Source organism: Gymnodraco acuticeps, unplaced genomic scaffold (genome assembly GCF_902827175.1).
Source record: "Gymnodraco acuticeps unplaced genomic scaffold, fGymAcu1.1, whole genome shotgun sequence".
Classification (NCBI taxonomy): Eukaryota; Metazoa; Chordata; class Actinopteri; order Perciformes; family Bathydraconidae; genus Gymnodraco; species Gymnodraco acuticeps.
This window is the reverse complement of record NW_022990346.1, coordinates 24,147-41,441: the sequence shown is the minus strand read 5'-3', so window position 1 is coordinate 41,441 and position 17,295 is coordinate 24,147. Positions and strand designations below refer to the sequence as shown.

The window sequence follows — 17,295 nt, the reverse complement described above, 5'->3', positions numbered from 1 at the left end:
CTGTCTGTTCAGCTGTTGTGCTGATAGACACTTGGTAGAGTATGCTAGGGTAAAAGCGGGTGCTAGCTGATGGTTGGAAGCATTGCTGCGGCTGCCATGTTTAATAAAAAAGACACACCCCCATTATTGTAGCCACTGTGTCTGTACTGCAGAGAGCGGGCTCAGTGCCAGGCAACACTCTCAACATTTCCATTTCATTACATTCTAGCTCACAGGAAGGGGGAGGAGCTGCCCCTCAAAATAATAAAACAGCAGCCATTGTCCCCCCCTCCTTAACCCCCTTTGCTTTTCATGCCCAGAGAAACTACAGCCAATAATATAAACATACAGCAATAAAAGTATTCATGCTAACAGGACCACGAGATCTAAGGCTCAGAGAGCGAGACAAAGGAGAGATTTAAGACTGGTTACTGGAGGAGAGGTCAGCAGATTCCCATGTTGCTCGAGCTGCATCTCTCCCAAGAGCAGGCGGCTGATGACTCACTCTCCACTTATGCCAGACTCAAACCAATAATTTTTTCCACAGTCACACAAACAAGCAGTGCCTCTGCTTTTAGTTCTTTCCACAAAGTACTAAATACTTAATATGTTTATATAGCAACATTCATTATCACATTACATTATTTTGTGAAAAGCGAGCACATGTACAGCACAGGGTTCATTGTGGTAAGAAAGTAGACAACTAACAGCTGAAGAGACGCAACAGGCAACAGCTGTGATTCGATTTGAAGTAGTTCATAGTAGTCCCACTTTGTGCCGCATTGTCACCCCTTGTCATTGCAACTGTCGATCTACTGGTGTGCATACTGTCAGTTATGCTCTAACTAATAAAAGCAGCTTATAACCATAGCGTTTTGATTGGTCTGCGTAGGTGCTGCAGCAGGTGTGGCCATTTGTCGGCCAATACCTTGAGAAGCTGCTGGTGGAAACCATTGCTCCATCTATCCGAGCCTCAAGCAACCACCTCCAAACCCTCAGCTTCACAAAAGTGGACATGGGAGACAAGGTGATGCCATTGATAAGTTAAATATAATATGACACTGCTGTAAAACTTCTGTTTATATTGTGCTGAAAAGGTGTGTTCTCTTTGCTGCAGGCCATGAAGGTTGTAGGGATCAAGGCTCACACCGAGAACGACAAAGGACAAGTCCTGCTTGATCTATATATTAGGTAAATGTATATCCATTGCTCTTTGGATTTGCCGTCACCTCTCACAGCTTTTAGAAGGCATTATTCTAGATGACACTGTTTCACTTGTATCCTCAGCTATGTTGGCAATGTAGAGATCAACGTTGAGGTGAAGAGATACTTCTGCAAAGCTGGAGTCAAGGGAATACAGGTCTGTCTTTTTTTCAAGCCTAGATGTAAACTATTTGACTGAATTACAGTGTTGCTTGCCACTAATACAAAGATGTTGCGTGTCAATAGGCATAACTGAAGATGTGCCATTCTATTAGTGTTTACCCACATGTTTTACAGACATCCTTTCTGCTTCTGTCCTTAGCTACACGGGATGATGCGGGTGATTCTTGAGCCTCTGATCGGAGATGTTCCCATAGTGGGTGCAGTCACCATGTTTTTCATCCAGCGGCCGGTAGGTCTATCCACATTCACCTCTATTTGTCCTTTTTTCTTGTTGCCCCTCAACCCCCATTACTGTGACCACTATGGATCTCAGTAGAGTATTGTATTCCGGCTATTGATTTCAGAGTAATCCTGATTGATTTGCTACATACGGCACATTTAGCTGTCTTATCTCTTCCCAGAAACTAGACATCAATTGGACTGGACTCACTAATTTGTTGGACGTCCCTGGACTGAAGTGAGTCATGCTGAAATAAGCTCTCATTGGTTTTACACACTAGTATTAACCAAGATCTTATAAAAGACACAACTTCACGATGTTTGTATTCATGTGTGGGTTTTATTAACACAGTAGATACTGCATTATATAGGCCGTACTGCTGTACATTTCCATAAAAATGCTCTCTCTTTGTCTCAGTATCATGTCTGACAGCATGATTATGGATGCCATCGCCTCCTTCTTGGTGCTGCCCAACCGCCTGGTTGTCCCCCTGGTTCCAGGCCTGCATGTGGCCCAACTACGCTCTCCTTTGCCCAGGGTAAAGCCTGGCTATGCATCTACAGATAAATGGAGACTACCACATATGCAGTACATACATATAATACATCTCAGTCCAAAACGTTATCTTTCATCTTGGTCCCTCTTGTTGTTTCTTAGGGTGTGGTACGCATCCACCTACTAGAGGCACAGAATCTAGCAGCCAAGGACAACTATGTGAAAGGGGTTTTGGCTGGTTTGTCCGACCCCTATGCCATTTTGAGGGTTGGCCCTCAGACCTTCACCTCCAAACACATCGACAACACAGACTGTCCCAAGTGGGAAGAGATGTATGAGGTAAGATTGGGAGATGTATGGACATTTGTAAATGTACTGTATGTCATCATTGCACAGGTGCTGGAAGACTCAATCATATATCATGCCACTTGTTCTGTATTTGAGGGATTAGAGCTAGGAATGTTCATTTTCATTCATGGTATCATAGGGCCGCAGCCAGCTTCCATTCAAATCCCTCTGTCAGTCCTCATGTCCCTGTATGTGTCTGGTACATCAGGTTATAGTCCATGAAGTGCCTGGTCAAGAGTTGGAGGTGGAGGTATATGACAAAGACACAGACCAGGATGATTTCCTGGGCAGGTACATATTCACATTCATGTCTATTGTGTGCCAACATTAAATCTGCCACCCTCATATGTCTCATATAAGCGTCTTTGGGTTCAAGAAAAGCGCTATAGAAATATAATTTATTATTATTATATGTCAACTTTCATGGCCAGTTGCAAAAAGAACACTGCCTTTTTTTTCTGAAAGCATGTCATGTCATTTTGTTAAAGTTAAAGCATCTCTTTCTTTTTTCAAATCCTTTTAATTTGTATCAATACATTTTCTTCTTTTTATCTAATTATTTCTTACACTCCTTTTCCATCTAGCACCAAACTGGATTTGGGCATTGTGAAGAAATCCATCGTTGTTGATAATGTAAGTATAATTCTCTTTACCTCCTCAGTCACATTTTGTATAAGAAATTCTTTAATATTCGGACTGTGAATGTATTTCTGACCTGTCTTCCCAGTGGTTCCCTTTGAAAGAAACTACTTCAGGACGAGTTCATTTCAGACTGGAGTGGTTGACCTTGCTGCCTAGCACTGATCGACTAGAGGAGGTTCGTATCACAAGTTTTCCGCTGATTCGTTATGGATTTTTCTTTTTACTTTATAAAACAGACACCATTTTTTGCCATTCTCCTCCAGGTCTTAAAGAGGAATGAAAGTGTAACCAGTAAGACTGCAGATCCACCGTCTTCAGCCATCTTGGTTGTATATCTGGACAAAGCTGAGGCCCTCCCTGTGAGTCAAATACCTCTTCCCTCTCGTGAGAGCTGTTTCCTGTGTGCTCAAACTGGGGCAGAGCTGTAACTGCCACCTGTCTTTACATTCCACAAAGTTGTTGCTGCAGCCTTCAACCCTCCTGTGCCCTACAGTATTGCAACGTGGATGTGTGTGGCTAACTTTGTCCGGAGCTCTTAAACAAATATTTCGTACTATTTCTATTTCTGTTGTCAAGTTATACACAAAAGGGCACAGCAGTGGAATAATCTTTGGATTGAAACTCAGTCTTTGTGGTTTTGCTCGATGCAGCTTTAAACTTCCTGATTGTGTCATGCGGTATGGTACTTCCTGTCTGTTGTTGGTACTGTTGCTATGGTAACCATATAGACACTATTAATCACACTAACCATGTGTTATCAGGATAGTAGATAAAGTCTATTTTTTGCTCTGCTTGTGGTAACCGATTGTCACATGCCTTACTGTGTATTCATTTGTCTGTACTTGTGTGTCTTTTTAGATGAAGAAGGGAAACAAAGAGCCCAACCCCATGGTGCAGTTGTCTGTGCAGGACATCACTAGAGAGAGCAAGGTATATCTACTGGGAAGGCCCACCATATATCTGTAAATTATATTTAATTTAATTCTAAATCATATGCACACCTTTATTCTCACCTTTAGACTTGTTACACAACCATTAATCCTGAGTGGGAGGAAGCTTTTACCTTCTTCATCCAGGACCCTCGCAACCAGGACATAGACATTCAGGTGCAGCTCATAAGATTATCTTCTTGACACTGATCTTTGCGTTTGGTATTCTGGTAGCCAAACGTCTTGTGGTCTAATTTTGGCTCTCTGTTTTGTTAAATCAATCAGGTGAAGGATGCCGATCGTGTGCAGACATTGGGCAGTCTGAAAATCCCTTTGTCCCGTCTGCTGTCCAATTCTAATCTTTCTCTGGACCAGTGGTTCCAGTTGGACAACTCCGGATCTGCCAGTCGCATCTATATCAACACAGTCCTCAGGGTAAATGGCAACAAGTCCCATTTACTAACCCAATGATTGAACAATAAATAAACACGAGATAAAGGACAGCGCAATGTAGGATGTTATTAACCTTATAATCAAAGATAAAACGTACATGTATAATGGTGTCTAAGCTGAGAATAAATGACAGAAGATTCTCGGTTTTAGGCACATTTTTTCCAGCCTATTTATGTTGACTCTTTTATATTGTAACATAGGTCTTGTGGTTGGATGAGGAACACATTTCATCCAATGTGTCATCTAATCTGGAGGCTGGAACATCCAAACAGCTCCCACAGCAGACCGCTCCTCATCCTAGCTTTGCTACGGAGGTAATGGATGACGGGAGGAATGATTTGCATTTCAAATTGTGTTTTGTCTTATCAAATTTATTTATCTTTTCTTTTTTCAGGGACTGCTTAGAATCCACCTGTTGGCAGGCCAGAACCTTGTTCCTAAAGATAATATGATGGGGGGCATGGTTAAAGGGAAGAGTGACCCCTATGTCAAGATCAACGTTGGGGGGGAAACATTCACAAGTCAGGTTATCAAGACTAATCTTAACCCCACATGGAATGAGATGTATGAGGTAAATAAAACACGGTTAGTCATTGAAGAACACAGCTTTGTTGTGAAATAGTGTCTTTTTAAATTTGCTACCTTTTCTTTACTACTCAGGTAATCCTCACCCAGCTGCCTGGCCAGGACCTGCATGTGGAGGTGTTTGATAAAGACATGGACATGAAGGATGATTTCATGGGCAGGTACAATAGCTTTAAGTAATCCAGTTTTGAAATGTAATAATTGGACCCAAAAATACATTCTAATCTCATTTATCCTGACATACAGGCTGAAGATCAGTCTGAAGGACATCATTGATTCACAGTACACTGATCAGGTGGGATTGACCTTGCCAAACACATTGTTGCATGTTTAGCTTCAAAGAGTGTGATCCGAATAAGGGAATATGAAATACCTTAAGTCTTACTCACTTTGATTAGACCCTTAACCCTCTTTACATACATTTGTAACACAAAACACAGTTCCTGTATTTTATATAACGGATGATTTAAATTCTTCTCTCAGTGGTACACTCTCAGTGATGTGAAGTCTGGTCGAGTTCACCTGATACTAGAATGGATGCCGACAGCCTCAGAGTCAGACAGATTGGACCAGGTTGGTATTTACAGATTAATCGTGGATTTAAGAACTGTTCCTGATCTGCTCTGACTTTTTTTTTTCTGTGTCTTCAGGTTCTGCAGTTCCATTCAAGGCAGTCCTACCAAAACAAGGCTGTTCCCTCCGCTGGTTTATTGTTTATCTTAATGGAGCAAGCTGATGGCTTACCAGTACGTCTTTTGTTTTTACTGATAATATCAGGTAATGTAGTTCATGTTTATAATACAAACATTGTTATTGTTACGTTCTGTTTGTCTTTCTTCAGGTTAAGAAGAGCGGCAAAGAGCCAAAAGTGGGAGCAGAGGTTACTCTTGGAGGAATGTCCAGGAAAACTACAGTAAGACTTCAAACTTTGTTCAGCTTATAATTGAGTAGTCCTGTACTTTCTATAGCACTGATTATATTTTATGTTAGAGTGACATTATATCTATCAGTAATATTGACTAACTTGCTTTTCGGAAGGTGTGTGATCGCACCACATCTCCTCAGTGGAATGAGGCTTTCTGCTTCCCGGTTCGCGATCCCAGAGAAGATATTGTCGTTGTTAAGGTATGCTGTCTTCACAGAAAGAGTTTTGGTCACACAGACTCATACAGTATGAGCTCGGATATTTAGATGCTTACTATTCTATCACCCTGCATTTTGTTTCTCCAGCTCTCTCACAGCTGGACTCTGCCCATTGGTTCCCTGGTGGTTCCCATCAGAGAGCTGCTGTCTGAGCCGGAGCTAGTCCTGGACCAGTGGTTCCATCTGGATGGAGCTTCACCTGAGAGTCAGGTTCTTCTCAGGGCTGAACTCAAGGTGGAATAACTCTGTCTGCTCTTCGTTTGTATTATTCTAAATACAAATGATATGTCCTTTAAGTTTTTATTATATCACTTTCAAAATACATCGGTTTCTCAGTTTCTTTCTCTGCCTATGAACTGTGTGAACTAATATTTTGTGTGTCCCTATCGTCTACATCCATATTTATTTTTACTCAGTGGCATGATGTTCTATGTATTTATGGTTCTCTCTTATCTATACACTTTACATTTTTAATTAATTGTCATGAGACTTTTGAGGAAGTTCTCTAATTTTCTACTTGGTGTACTGCTATTGATAAGTAAGCTTTACTGTATAGCATATTAACAATGTAAAATGATCATTATATCAACTCAACTACAGATGCTGATTCCCAGCAAATGTCCCGGTGCAGTTGATAAGGCTAAGGTCACTACAACGTCAGACCCTTCCCCTGCTAAGCAGAAGCAGGAGGCAGACACAGTGCTGAGGTGAGATAGTTCATTTAAAAAATGTCTGTCCTTTCTCTCTGTCTTTCCTTTTGTCACTTCACAGTTTGTTGTGCTTCTCTTACTCAGGTCAAGTTCAGTTGACACTCCTGTAGAGACTATTGTGTCTTCAGTGACCTTGCATGAAGATGTCGATGTAAAGGAAACAGCAGCTGATGTGACTGAGGAGAAGGTAGAAGAACCACCAACCCCTGCCATAGCACAGCCTGCTCATACTTCCCCAGACCTCAGCTTTGCGAGTGAGGTAAAATCGCAAAATATGATCTACAGCAGCAGATACATGCATATCACAATCACATTTCATTCAAATAGAGCCTACCAATCTAACATCAAATAATCACTTCCTGTAGGGGCTGCTGAGAATCATCCTGTTGGAGGCCCAGACTCTGGTTGCCAAAGACAACAAGATGGGTGGTATGATGAAGGGCAAGAGTGACCCCTACGCCAAGATTTCAGTTGGAAAGATTGCATTTAAGAGTAACGTGATCAAGGAGAATCTCAACCCAGTCTGGAACGAGATGTATGAGGTGTGTATTATTAACCATGAGCATGATTTCAAATAAAGGTGACAATGATAATACTTAATGTTAATCACCTGATTTTTATTCAACTGTTTTGTGTTTTCTCAGGTGGTGCTGAGGCCTCAGTCAGGACAGGAGGTGCAGTTAGAGCTCTTTGACAAAGACATGGACCAGGATGACTTCCTGGGCAGGTAAGGTCTAATGCTGAGATTTCTAGTTGTCAGACTATGACTGGAAAGCTTAATTGTCTCAATGTGTCAACAAGTATGAAAGCCCAAAATGTAGTTAATTTATATAAAGATAAATCACAGGTTTATTACCATACGGTGTGTAATTTGATTTATAGATAACAAATCGTTTTCTGTACCATTACATATGGAAAGTGGTTTTTTCAAATGTTAGAAATTATAAATAATTTAGATGTAATGATTTAGGGATTTTTAAGGTTCTAATTTAACTTACTCTGAAATGCTTGCTAAATGTGCAAATGTGTTTTCATTGTGAGCAGGTGCGATATCAGCGTGGCAGACATCATCCATTCCCAGTTCACAGACCAGGTCAGTATTGCATGTCTTACTGTATCTTAGTAATGGCTGTTGTGTAATCTCAGGCTTTATTTAAGTGTGCGTCTCTGTTTCAGTGGTACACCCTGAATGACGTAAAGTCTGGACGTGTTCACCTGATACTAGAGTGGGTACCAGCAGTGTCCCATAATACCACCATGGACCAAGTAAGTGCAATTCCTATCAGTTTATGTTTCCTCTCTTAATCAATCAATTGCCTATTCCTCCCACATCTGTGCTGTTCCAAATATGATACCCTGCTCCAGGGGTGTCAAACTCAAGGCCCGGGGGCCAAATCCGGCCCGCGACTTCATTTTATGTGGCCCGCAAGAGCTTGCAAAGAATATAATATACAATATAATTGGATTGTCATATGTACATAGCTACAGTGTAGTTATGACAATGAAATGCTTAGGTCACAGGCTCCTCCAACAGTGCAACACAATAACACAGATATAATTGTGCAAGTAAATACAATATAATATAATAGAAATTGTGCAGAATAGTCTATATACAAGTAATTGGAATATTGATATATATAAGTTGCAAACAGATTCATGTTATGGATGTTCTTTCATTGTTGAATATTTGCTTTCAATTATGTGCCCTAGACTTCTGCTTTCAGATGTAGTTATTTCTGAAGTTATTGCCAAGACTGATAATAATCCAATGCAGAGCCAATAATATAATAAAATACATTATTTAATATATATTATATAAATATATATTTATATAGTCTTAAAGTTGCAACCGGCCCTTTGAGTGCAACCATAATGCTAATGAGGCCCGCGATGAAATTGAGTTTGACACCCCTGCCCTGCTCTGTTCACTGTGAATCATCATAATGTATTTCTCATTTGATTCTCTGCTGCAGGTGATGCGAGCGCAATCTCTCCAGTCTTACAAGAACAAGACCATTCCCTCTGCAGCACTGCTCTTTGTCTATGTGGACCAAGCACACTCACTGCCTGTGAGTCCCTTGTAATTTGAATCTGAAAAACACAATAATACGTGTGCTGTGTAGATGTCTGGAAAGAACATATTGATTAACACATCCTGTCCTTGCACAAAGTGAAAAACCTCTGCCTCTCCTTACTCTGCTGTTGGATTTTGTGATGCAATGATTCGGCAATGTTTTATTTTTAGAGAGAAAGGGAAGTTGGATTGTGTCTCATTGTTGCCTTAATTACAGACGGTGACTACAAACTACTCTCATCATGTTATGTGTCTTTCTGTGTTCAGTTTAAGAAGAGTGGAAAGGAGCCCAAGGCTGGGGTTGAGCTTGTTTGTGGTAAAACAACCTACAAAACCAAGGTATGAGATTGGTGATGAAGAAATTAAACAAACACTTACACTGTCTTTACAAGCTTATAACCCTAACCCTAATGAATATTCCAATTAATCATTTAGTCAATAGAATGTCATAATGAAATCCACATCAACATTTCCCACAAAACTAAATTTGTGTGTTTGAAAATGTATCAAAAATGCTTTCAAAATTATAAAAGCTGCTTTGGTCAGAATAAAAACAAATGTGACTGGCGCCACCCAATGGTGGTATTGAAAAGTACACACAGACGAATGCTTGCACCATTGGAAAGAAAAGAAACAATCAGTACAATTGACACATTTACTTTGTTATTACATGCCCAGTTTAAAGTGCCACCTCTTGCCCAACCTACCTCTCTTTTCCTGCCTGAAGGTATCTGATCGCTCCAGATCACCTCAGTGGGAAGAGGCGTTCTACTTCTTAGTTCGCGACCCCACAGAGGAGATGCTCATAATGAAGGTGGGTGTGCTGTAGTGCAGTATGTGGAGACTGCTGCCAGTGTCAGGGACATACAGTACATAACTATATTTTGTGTAAATATTGTGTTTATTTTTAATTTGTTGCAATAGTCTTAGCTTTTATTATTTTAATATTTTTTAAATGTTCTGAATCTCCACCCCTGACTGCCATCATATCTCTCTAGTTGTCGAGTGCCTGGGACCAGCCAATGGGATCTCTTGTAGTCCCTGTGAGAGCGCTGCTCTCTGAGCCACAGCTTGTCCTAGACCAGTGGATGCCTCTGGATGGAGCCTTACCTGAAAGTGAGATCCTACTGAGAGCTGAACTCAAGGTAAGAGAGCACACACACAGGGGACCATTATCATTTCATTGATACACAAAAAAGCCAACTGGAAGTTTGTTGTTGACAGATCCTGAGCTCGAGGATGACTGAAGCTCCAGAGCCTTCTGTGCCTCATTCAAAGAAGGAAGAGATTGTCGTTCCCACAGCCAGTGACGACGAAAACATTTCAGAGCTAACCAAAGAAGAGTGAGTATGATTTGATAATGCACACATCACAACTGCAGGCTGTTCCTCTGTCTTCACAAACTGTCAAAACATATTCCCTTGGTGTCATTTTAACAAAATGAAAAGTTTGCAATAAATACACATTTAGAAATGCATTAAAGCACTTAACTTAACATTCAAATCATACTTGTAGTGCCTCTCTGTTGACTCTACAAGCAATAATGCTCCATTTGAAACTACATTACAAGCCAAGTGAAGCTTTAATAGGCTAATATTCCCCATCATCCAGCTTCAGTCAGGAGTTGTATGGTGTTTTTTAACAGCTGTGTGTACTTTCAGATCTGTTGCAGTATCCAGCCAGTTCAAACAGTCTGAGGCAGCAGATGATCTGGCCCTCACAGAGGATGCTACTCCCCCTGAACCAGCTGCCAGTTACACTCTACCTGATACAACCCCTGCTGCTGCAGTGAGTCATACAACATTACAGTCAGTTGTAATTATGTCTAACATATCTATTTTCACCCTCATAACTTTCAATGTAATTGTATTTATTGTATATCTTCTTCTATCTATCTTCTTCTTACTCAGCTGGTGGAGGAGCCAGAGGATCCAGAAGAGCAGCCAACACAGTCAGAAACAGCCGAACCTGGGAAAATACAAACAGCAGGGTAAGCTACACAGCAAGTTAGACCACCTTCTTTTTCTATATTAATGCTTAAAATGAAAATGAAAATAATTATACGTGTGTGTGTGTGTGTGTGTGTGTTTCTGGTTAATGTAGTACTGGTTTAGGCAACCTTGCTCAGGCCACAGTAACTGGTATTGCTGCTGACACCCTGGGGCCTGCAGAGGTCACAGAAATCCCTGAAGCTGAGGAGGATCTCCCACCACACACCAGCCCCAGCCAGGACTTTGGTAGAGAGGTGGGTTTAGTTTATGCCCTGATTAGCACAGTGGAAGTTTAATAATGAGCTCCCACCAACTGTACACTGGTATTTGTTCTTTGTCACTACCCCCTTTTTCTTATTATAAGAAAACACTTCCTTCAGCAGTTTACTGCTTACTACCTCTCTGATAAAGGTAACACTTGTTATCATCAGTATAGTGGAGAACATAAATCAAGGAAAAAAATGTTTTAAATATTTTAAAACTATAATATCTAAACAATTATTCACCAGGGTCCAATATAAAATGAGTGTCTCGTAATTAAACACACTAACAATAAAATCGTGCCAAATCACAGATGGTCATCATGTGTTTTGAGTAACTCCAGCATTTTTTCTAACAACGTTAATGTGCTACTTCCTCTTGTCTTCAAATAGCACACTAGGCTCTGCTGTTGTGAGTTCAGCTGTCTCTTCTGATCAGCCATGTGTGGTGCATTTTCTTTTTAACTTCCGCATAGGCACATGTGTCGTGCCAGCTGCATTGAAAAAAGAGGAATTTCTGTGGGGTGCAAAATTAAACTTGTAAATACTTGTATTGTTAATACAGTTAACAGAACTCTGGGAGGGACATTTAATTATAAAGAAGAATTGTTCTCATAAACCAAATTTAGATTAGACAACTAAGAAAGGTATCTTCTATCTTATCAACGTTCACCTTAACCTACCAGAGTGACATAATGTGCTCCTAGATGTCAGTGTATATAATAGTAATCAAATATATCTGTAAAAAATAAAGTGGTTTAATTTCATATTAAAAATACTTGACATAAGGAAAACAAATCTGTTTTCTGGACATACGTCATTCTGTTGTGCCGAGGTCACACAGGTCGGATGATCTGGGTTGTGCTGAATATATATAGAAGCTATATTTTATAAATTAGTTCAGGCTCAGTGCTCCATGTATGTTTTATAACAGTTACAGTGTTCATCCTGCAGGGGCTGCTGAGGATTCACCTGCTGGCGGCCCAGAATCTGGTTGCAAAGGATAACCTGATGGGGGGCATGGTGAAGGGCAAGAGCGACCCCTATGTCAAGATCAACATAGGGGGAGTTAATTTCAAGAGTCATGTAATCAAAGAGAATCTTAGCCCAACATGGAACGAAATGTATGAGGTATGAAGTATTCTTTGTTTCAAGTGTTGTATGTTTATCTTGGTGAAGCTGCAGTATTTTAATCAAATGTTGTTTTTTTATTTGTTGTTAACAGCTGGTTTTGAGTGGTCACAGCGTCCAGGAAATAAAGTTTGAAGCATTTGATAAGGATTTAGATTCTGATGACTTCCTTGGCAGGTATGTTTCATGTTGATTGTCTTGATAAGTAACTTGTATTATTACACATGATAAAAGTGTAAAGTCCTGACCTTTGACTTTACATTCATTTGCACTGAAATGCATACATTAATACACAATGATACAAACATGTTGATAATTGTTACTGGCTGAATAAAAACAATGCTCATCTACTTTATAATAAAAAGAATATATATATATATATATATGCTGTGGCTTGAAAACGGTACTATTCACAGTGGTGTCCTGCAGCTGCCAATGCTTTACATAAACAGATCATTTAATGTGGTTGGATTACAAATATATTTACACACTACTATTACCTCAAAATTCTGCTATTTTAACTAAATGCAAACATAGGAAATCTGTGTTTCAGGAGGTAAGCCATTGAAATAAAAAATCTTGTCAAACATTTGCCTGTTTTCATGTTTGCAGATTCAGCATTAAGCTAAACGAGGTCATGAGATCCCAGTACACAGATCAGGTTAGTCAATCATTCATGATCATAAATCATGCCATGTGATTTCTACTCTCTGTTCTGTGTTACTTCCTGATACAAAGGTTGTTGCCCTGCTTGTTGAACTGGCTTTGTCTCTGTTGCAGTGGTACACTCTGAATGATGTGAAGTCTGGGCGGATCCACCTGATACTGGAATGGGTTCCCACTGTGTCACATTCAGTCAGGCTTGACCAGGTCCGTCCTTACTTATGTTTACGTCTCTATATAACCTACTGTTTAACATCTTTAAACAAGCACTATTAACTTGTCCATAACAATGCCACCTCCTTGATAATGCTGTTTAGTCACATTTCAACACACAGGGAACATGACTCACATTACAAAATACCCATCAGGCCTAACTTTATGTCTCAGGTGCTGCAGCTTCAATCTCTCCAGTCTTATCAGAACAAGGCTGTCCCCTCCGCTGCTCTGCTCTTCGTCCATATGGAAAGAGCACATTCATTACCCGTAAGTCACCTGCGTTTATTTACATACCATACAGTAAAAAAAGTATTCCTCATAGAATAAAACTTGAATGTCTCTCTCTTCCTCTTCAGTTGAAAAAGAGTGGGAAGGAACCCAAAGCAGGAGCTGAGCTTGTTCTCGGTGAAACAACCTACAAAACCAACGTGAGACTCTTGAAGCATGGTGCTTGAATGTCAAACTGATGAATACAATATAGTTATAATAACTGTTCCATATTTTCTTCATCTCTTAAGCTGTGCGAGCGCAGCACCAGTCCTGAGTGGAATGAGTCTTTCTTCTTCCTGGTCCATGACCCTAAACATCAGATGCTTGTAGTAAAGGCAAGACATTTATAAACGTTCATTCTGCATCTCAAATCTAACTAGTGATGTTGGAAGGTATTTTACATTCTCCCTCTCTCTTTAAATGCAGTTGTCCAGTGGTTGGGACCAGCCAATGGGATCTCTGGTGGTTCCGGTCAGGGAAATGCTTGCAGAGCCACAGCTGATCCTGGACCAGTGGTTTCATCTGGATGGAGCTTCACCTGAGAGTCAGATCCTGCTCAGGGCTGAACTCAAGGTGCTAAACACACCTACCCACACAGGCATGTTCTTCTATAGCATTAAACAACAACAAATCAATAACAATACTTGTTCTTCCCATCCTGTATTTGCTTTCAATAGATTCTAGATTCCAAAATGGTGGATATGATCAGTGCAGGGACTCTGCCATGCGCTGCCTCTGGGCCTGGGAATGGACAGGTGAAGCTGTCTCTTTCATACGCCTCACAGGAGAGGAAGCTCATCGTCATTGTCCATGCCTGCAGGTGAGCCTCCTAAAATGCAGTGTTCCAGTCAGATTGTGTACTCACCAATGACATACTGTGGATATTTTTGATGCTTGGTTTAGGGAAAATATTATTGTTTGTTTTTTTCAATTGAAAATGTATACCAAGTTTGTTTCCCATTCATTATCATGGCTCAACTTCAACATAAGTGTTACTTTTGAGAAACTAAACCATGCTGTTACCATTTTACCACTGTTTACCCCAACTGCAATTAATAATTATAATAATTATGCATATTCAATGAGCTAGATACTCACAATATACTCTAGTCTAGTTCTACATGTTTGTACGTTTTACGGAAAAGTCAGAATTGGATAGTTTTGTTTTGTTTTCTTGTTTTATTACATCTTTCTGCTGAAAGAAAAAAACATTATAATCTGATAGAAAACAAATCATCTGACTTTACATTTCTGAAATACCATTTGTAGTAACATTGAATAAGGGTCTGTTTTAAAAAAAAAGCTATCAACTTACTCGTTAAAAAAGAAAATGAACATTTATCAAAATGAGGACATTGTTGATGACAACTCAAATTCACAAAGAGGCATTTTACTGCTCTTATATACTGTGACTTAATATTGTTTAATAATTCTCATGCTTTAACGTACACAGTTATTTAAGAAATTATTTCTGTTTTTGATTGCAGAGGTCTGTTGTCTCAAAGTAAGGATGGTGTAGACAGCTATGTCTCCCTTGTGCTGCTGCCAGACAAAAGCAAGGCCACCAAGAGGAAGACAGCCGTGAAGAAAAGAGACCTCAACCCAGAATACAATGAGAGGTACTTACCTTATTGTCATTATATTACTGAGCTGGTTTTTTGTTGATTTTTTTGGACTAGATTAGCCTTTATTGGAGAATGACTGGGGGATTTAGAGCAGTAACACATGTAAAAAGACGGTTTGATCCTGTGTACAGCAGGGTCTGAGCCCCAGTGCTTCTGTATATGGAGGCCCGCAGGTTTTCTTATTCATCTCTCAGTGTCCTTGTTAGTGTTCGCATTAGCTCTGCAGCTAGATTATTTTTTCTCGATTAATCGCTTGGTCTATGTTAGAAATGAATGAAAAATCTCCATTCCAGTCTCTCAAAGCCCAAGGGGAGGGTATTTGAATATATTATCGGTCCAAAACCCAAATATGTTCAGATTAATATGATATAAAACAGAGAAAAGCAGGACATCTCCATATTCGGGAACAGCATTTTCTACCATTTATTTCCTAACATTTTACTTTTGATTCATATTTGATCAATACAGTTACTGTTAACGTCTTATCTTGTTTGTCTTTTTTTTAAAGGTTTGAGTATGATATGTCTATGGATGAGACAAGATTCAGACGCCTCAGTGTAGCAGTGAAAAACAGCTCTGCCTCGTTCAGAAGCCGCGACGTCCTTGGACAGGTCAGTCTGACACCTCCACCTGTAACTCTGATTTTAATTTAACTGTTTATTACAAATCCAGCAGCCAAAGGCTAACAAGCGACGACCCATGTGTCAAAAAAGTATCACATGTGACGACTCCACAACACACATTCACATTTTTGGGTAAATCGACAGTTGTGTGACCAAGCTTTGCACTAATGCTGGCCTGCCTTGTAACTTTAAACTGCTTTGAAGTGTGTTCTTTACTTTATTTTACTGAAATGCACTGAAAACATGCACAATTACTGCTTATACACAATGTGTATTTAGAACCATAACATTTCGTTCCTGTTTTTTAGGTGCAGATCGAGTTGTCCCAGGTTGACCTGATGATTGGCGTCACAGAATGGTGAGAAGAGCAGACTGTATTAGGTTTTTTAAGTGATAAAGTTCATAATGTTCTCCCCGACCGAGAATCGAGGCTATAGTTAGCATCTGTTTTAGATGAAAAAAGTGACATCCACATTTACCATGGATGGTCCAGGATTATGGTCATAATAATTACAAAATTGTCAATCCAAAAAATAAGACATTCTCCAACATCAAATAAATCCCTTATTGAAAGTAATTTAAAATGCTTGCTGTTCAATAAGCAATTGAGCAGTCAATCTCAGCAGTGTTTTAACCATGTTTTGAAGGAACTGTGATGTTAAATATTGAGTATTAAGTATGTATAAAGCAGAGACATTTTCCTGTAGGAGAAGTTTCTTTGGAGAATCACTTATCTATGCATCTGTTTTTAACATTGTTCATTGTTTAATGATCACCATTATTCATGATTTCTTCCAGGTTCACCCTGAGAGACGAAGCTGAATAATCTTTCTTCTTGCTTACGCCATGGTACTATATTGATGGATGATGTCACCTCTCAACTTGGCCTGTGCTCCTGCTGCAGCTCACACTGATGCCTTCTCCTCTGCTTACAGTCCCACACGACGCCTTACCTGCATCCACCTAGCTCTCTGTGTAACGTATAGTATCGAATTGGACTACACTGTGTATTCACATACATCAATATTCACACCAAAGATAAGTAGGCTGAAGTTGAAAAGGGTAAAGTGAAGGTTTGTATTAACTGAAGGTGTCTTTATTTTATGAAGGGATAATAGTTTTAAGATTGAGTCGAGCAAGTCAAAGATGAACAGTTTTTGAAGGAATTAAGTCATATTTTGTTGTTTTGTTTGCTTTTCTGCTTGAAAAAAGTTTTAAATCTTAAAGTTTCATGTTTAAGGCGCAGTACCATTTAAATATTTGGTCTTTGAAGTATTGCTTGAGAATGCTAATGCCATTTCAGTATTTTGGATCTCTTTTATTACATTGAAGTCATTTACATTTTTGTCAGCACCTTGTTACGTTTGTGTTTGTGTTTGAAAATAATTTAATACAATATTTTATTTACAAGACATCATTTGTTTCACCTACAGTATGTCTCAATTAGATCATATTATGTTTGATTTTGTGTATATTTGCAAAGATTACAGATCAGAACCAATGATGTTTGTTGTAAGATGGTATACAAAAATAAACAGATTTTGCACATCTA

General features: G+C 39.5%; 1 protein-coding gene across 1 annotated transcript in view; it reads left to right on the top strand.

Moving 5' to 3' along the window:
- The window catches only part of esyt1b (extended synaptotagmin-like protein 1b), a 20,508-nt gene extending 3,213 nt beyond the window's left edge, over positions 1-17,295 (top strand). The window contains exons 4-54 of the mRNA XM_034223921.1: positions 872-1,006; positions 1,097-1,170; positions 1,267-1,339; positions 1,505-1,594; positions 1,767-1,822; positions 2,003-2,123; positions 2,243-2,419; positions 2,637-2,719; positions 3,013-3,061; positions 3,156-3,245; positions 3,334-3,429; positions 3,929-4,000; positions 4,090-4,176; positions 4,285-4,434; positions 4,653-4,766; positions 4,847-5,023; positions 5,113-5,198; positions 5,284-5,332; positions 5,521-5,610; positions 5,688-5,783; positions 5,879-5,950; positions 6,076-6,162; positions 6,268-6,414; positions 6,781-6,887; positions 6,975-7,149; positions 7,256-7,432; positions 7,535-7,617; positions 7,935-7,983; positions 8,067-8,156; positions 8,864-8,959; positions 9,232-9,303; positions 9,692-9,778; positions 9,963-10,109; positions 10,189-10,307; positions 10,626-10,752; positions 10,875-10,954; positions 11,068-11,209; positions 12,170-12,346; positions 12,441-12,523; positions 12,959-13,007; positions 13,127-13,216; positions 13,397-13,492; positions 13,582-13,653; positions 13,744-13,830; positions 13,922-14,068; positions 14,173-14,315; positions 14,983-15,114; positions 15,629-15,731; positions 16,052-16,101; positions 16,542-16,592; positions 16,679-17,295. Coding sequence (XP_034079812.1) covers positions 872-1,006; positions 1,097-1,170; positions 1,267-1,339; positions 1,505-1,594; positions 1,767-1,822; positions 2,003-2,123; positions 2,243-2,419; positions 2,637-2,719; positions 3,013-3,061; positions 3,156-3,245; positions 3,334-3,429; positions 3,929-4,000; positions 4,090-4,176; positions 4,285-4,434; positions 4,653-4,766; positions 4,847-5,023; positions 5,113-5,198; positions 5,284-5,332; positions 5,521-5,610; positions 5,688-5,783; positions 5,879-5,950; positions 6,076-6,162; positions 6,268-6,414; positions 6,781-6,887; positions 6,975-7,149; positions 7,256-7,432; positions 7,535-7,617; positions 7,935-7,983; positions 8,067-8,156; positions 8,864-8,959; positions 9,232-9,303; positions 9,692-9,778; positions 9,963-10,109; positions 10,189-10,307; positions 10,626-10,752; positions 10,875-10,954; positions 11,068-11,209; positions 12,170-12,346; positions 12,441-12,523; positions 12,959-13,007; positions 13,127-13,216; positions 13,397-13,492; positions 13,582-13,653; positions 13,744-13,830; positions 13,922-14,068; positions 14,173-14,315; positions 14,983-15,114; positions 15,629-15,731; positions 16,052-16,101; positions 16,542-16,569 — 5,079 coding nt within the window. The 3' untranslated portion in view covers positions 16,570-16,592; positions 16,679-17,295. The remainder of the gene's footprint in view (positions 1-871; positions 1,007-1,096; positions 1,171-1,266; positions 1,340-1,504; positions 1,595-1,766; positions 1,823-2,002; positions 2,124-2,242; positions 2,420-2,636; positions 2,720-3,012; positions 3,062-3,155; positions 3,246-3,333; positions 3,430-3,928; positions 4,001-4,089; positions 4,177-4,284; positions 4,435-4,652; positions 4,767-4,846; positions 5,024-5,112; positions 5,199-5,283; positions 5,333-5,520; positions 5,611-5,687; positions 5,784-5,878; positions 5,951-6,075; positions 6,163-6,267; positions 6,415-6,780; positions 6,888-6,974; positions 7,150-7,255; positions 7,433-7,534; positions 7,618-7,934; positions 7,984-8,066; positions 8,157-8,863; positions 8,960-9,231; positions 9,304-9,691; positions 9,779-9,962; positions 10,110-10,188; positions 10,308-10,625; positions 10,753-10,874; positions 10,955-11,067; positions 11,210-12,169; positions 12,347-12,440; positions 12,524-12,958; positions 13,008-13,126; positions 13,217-13,396; positions 13,493-13,581; positions 13,654-13,743; positions 13,831-13,921; positions 14,069-14,172; positions 14,316-14,982; positions 15,115-15,628; positions 15,732-16,051; positions 16,102-16,541; positions 16,593-16,678) is intronic.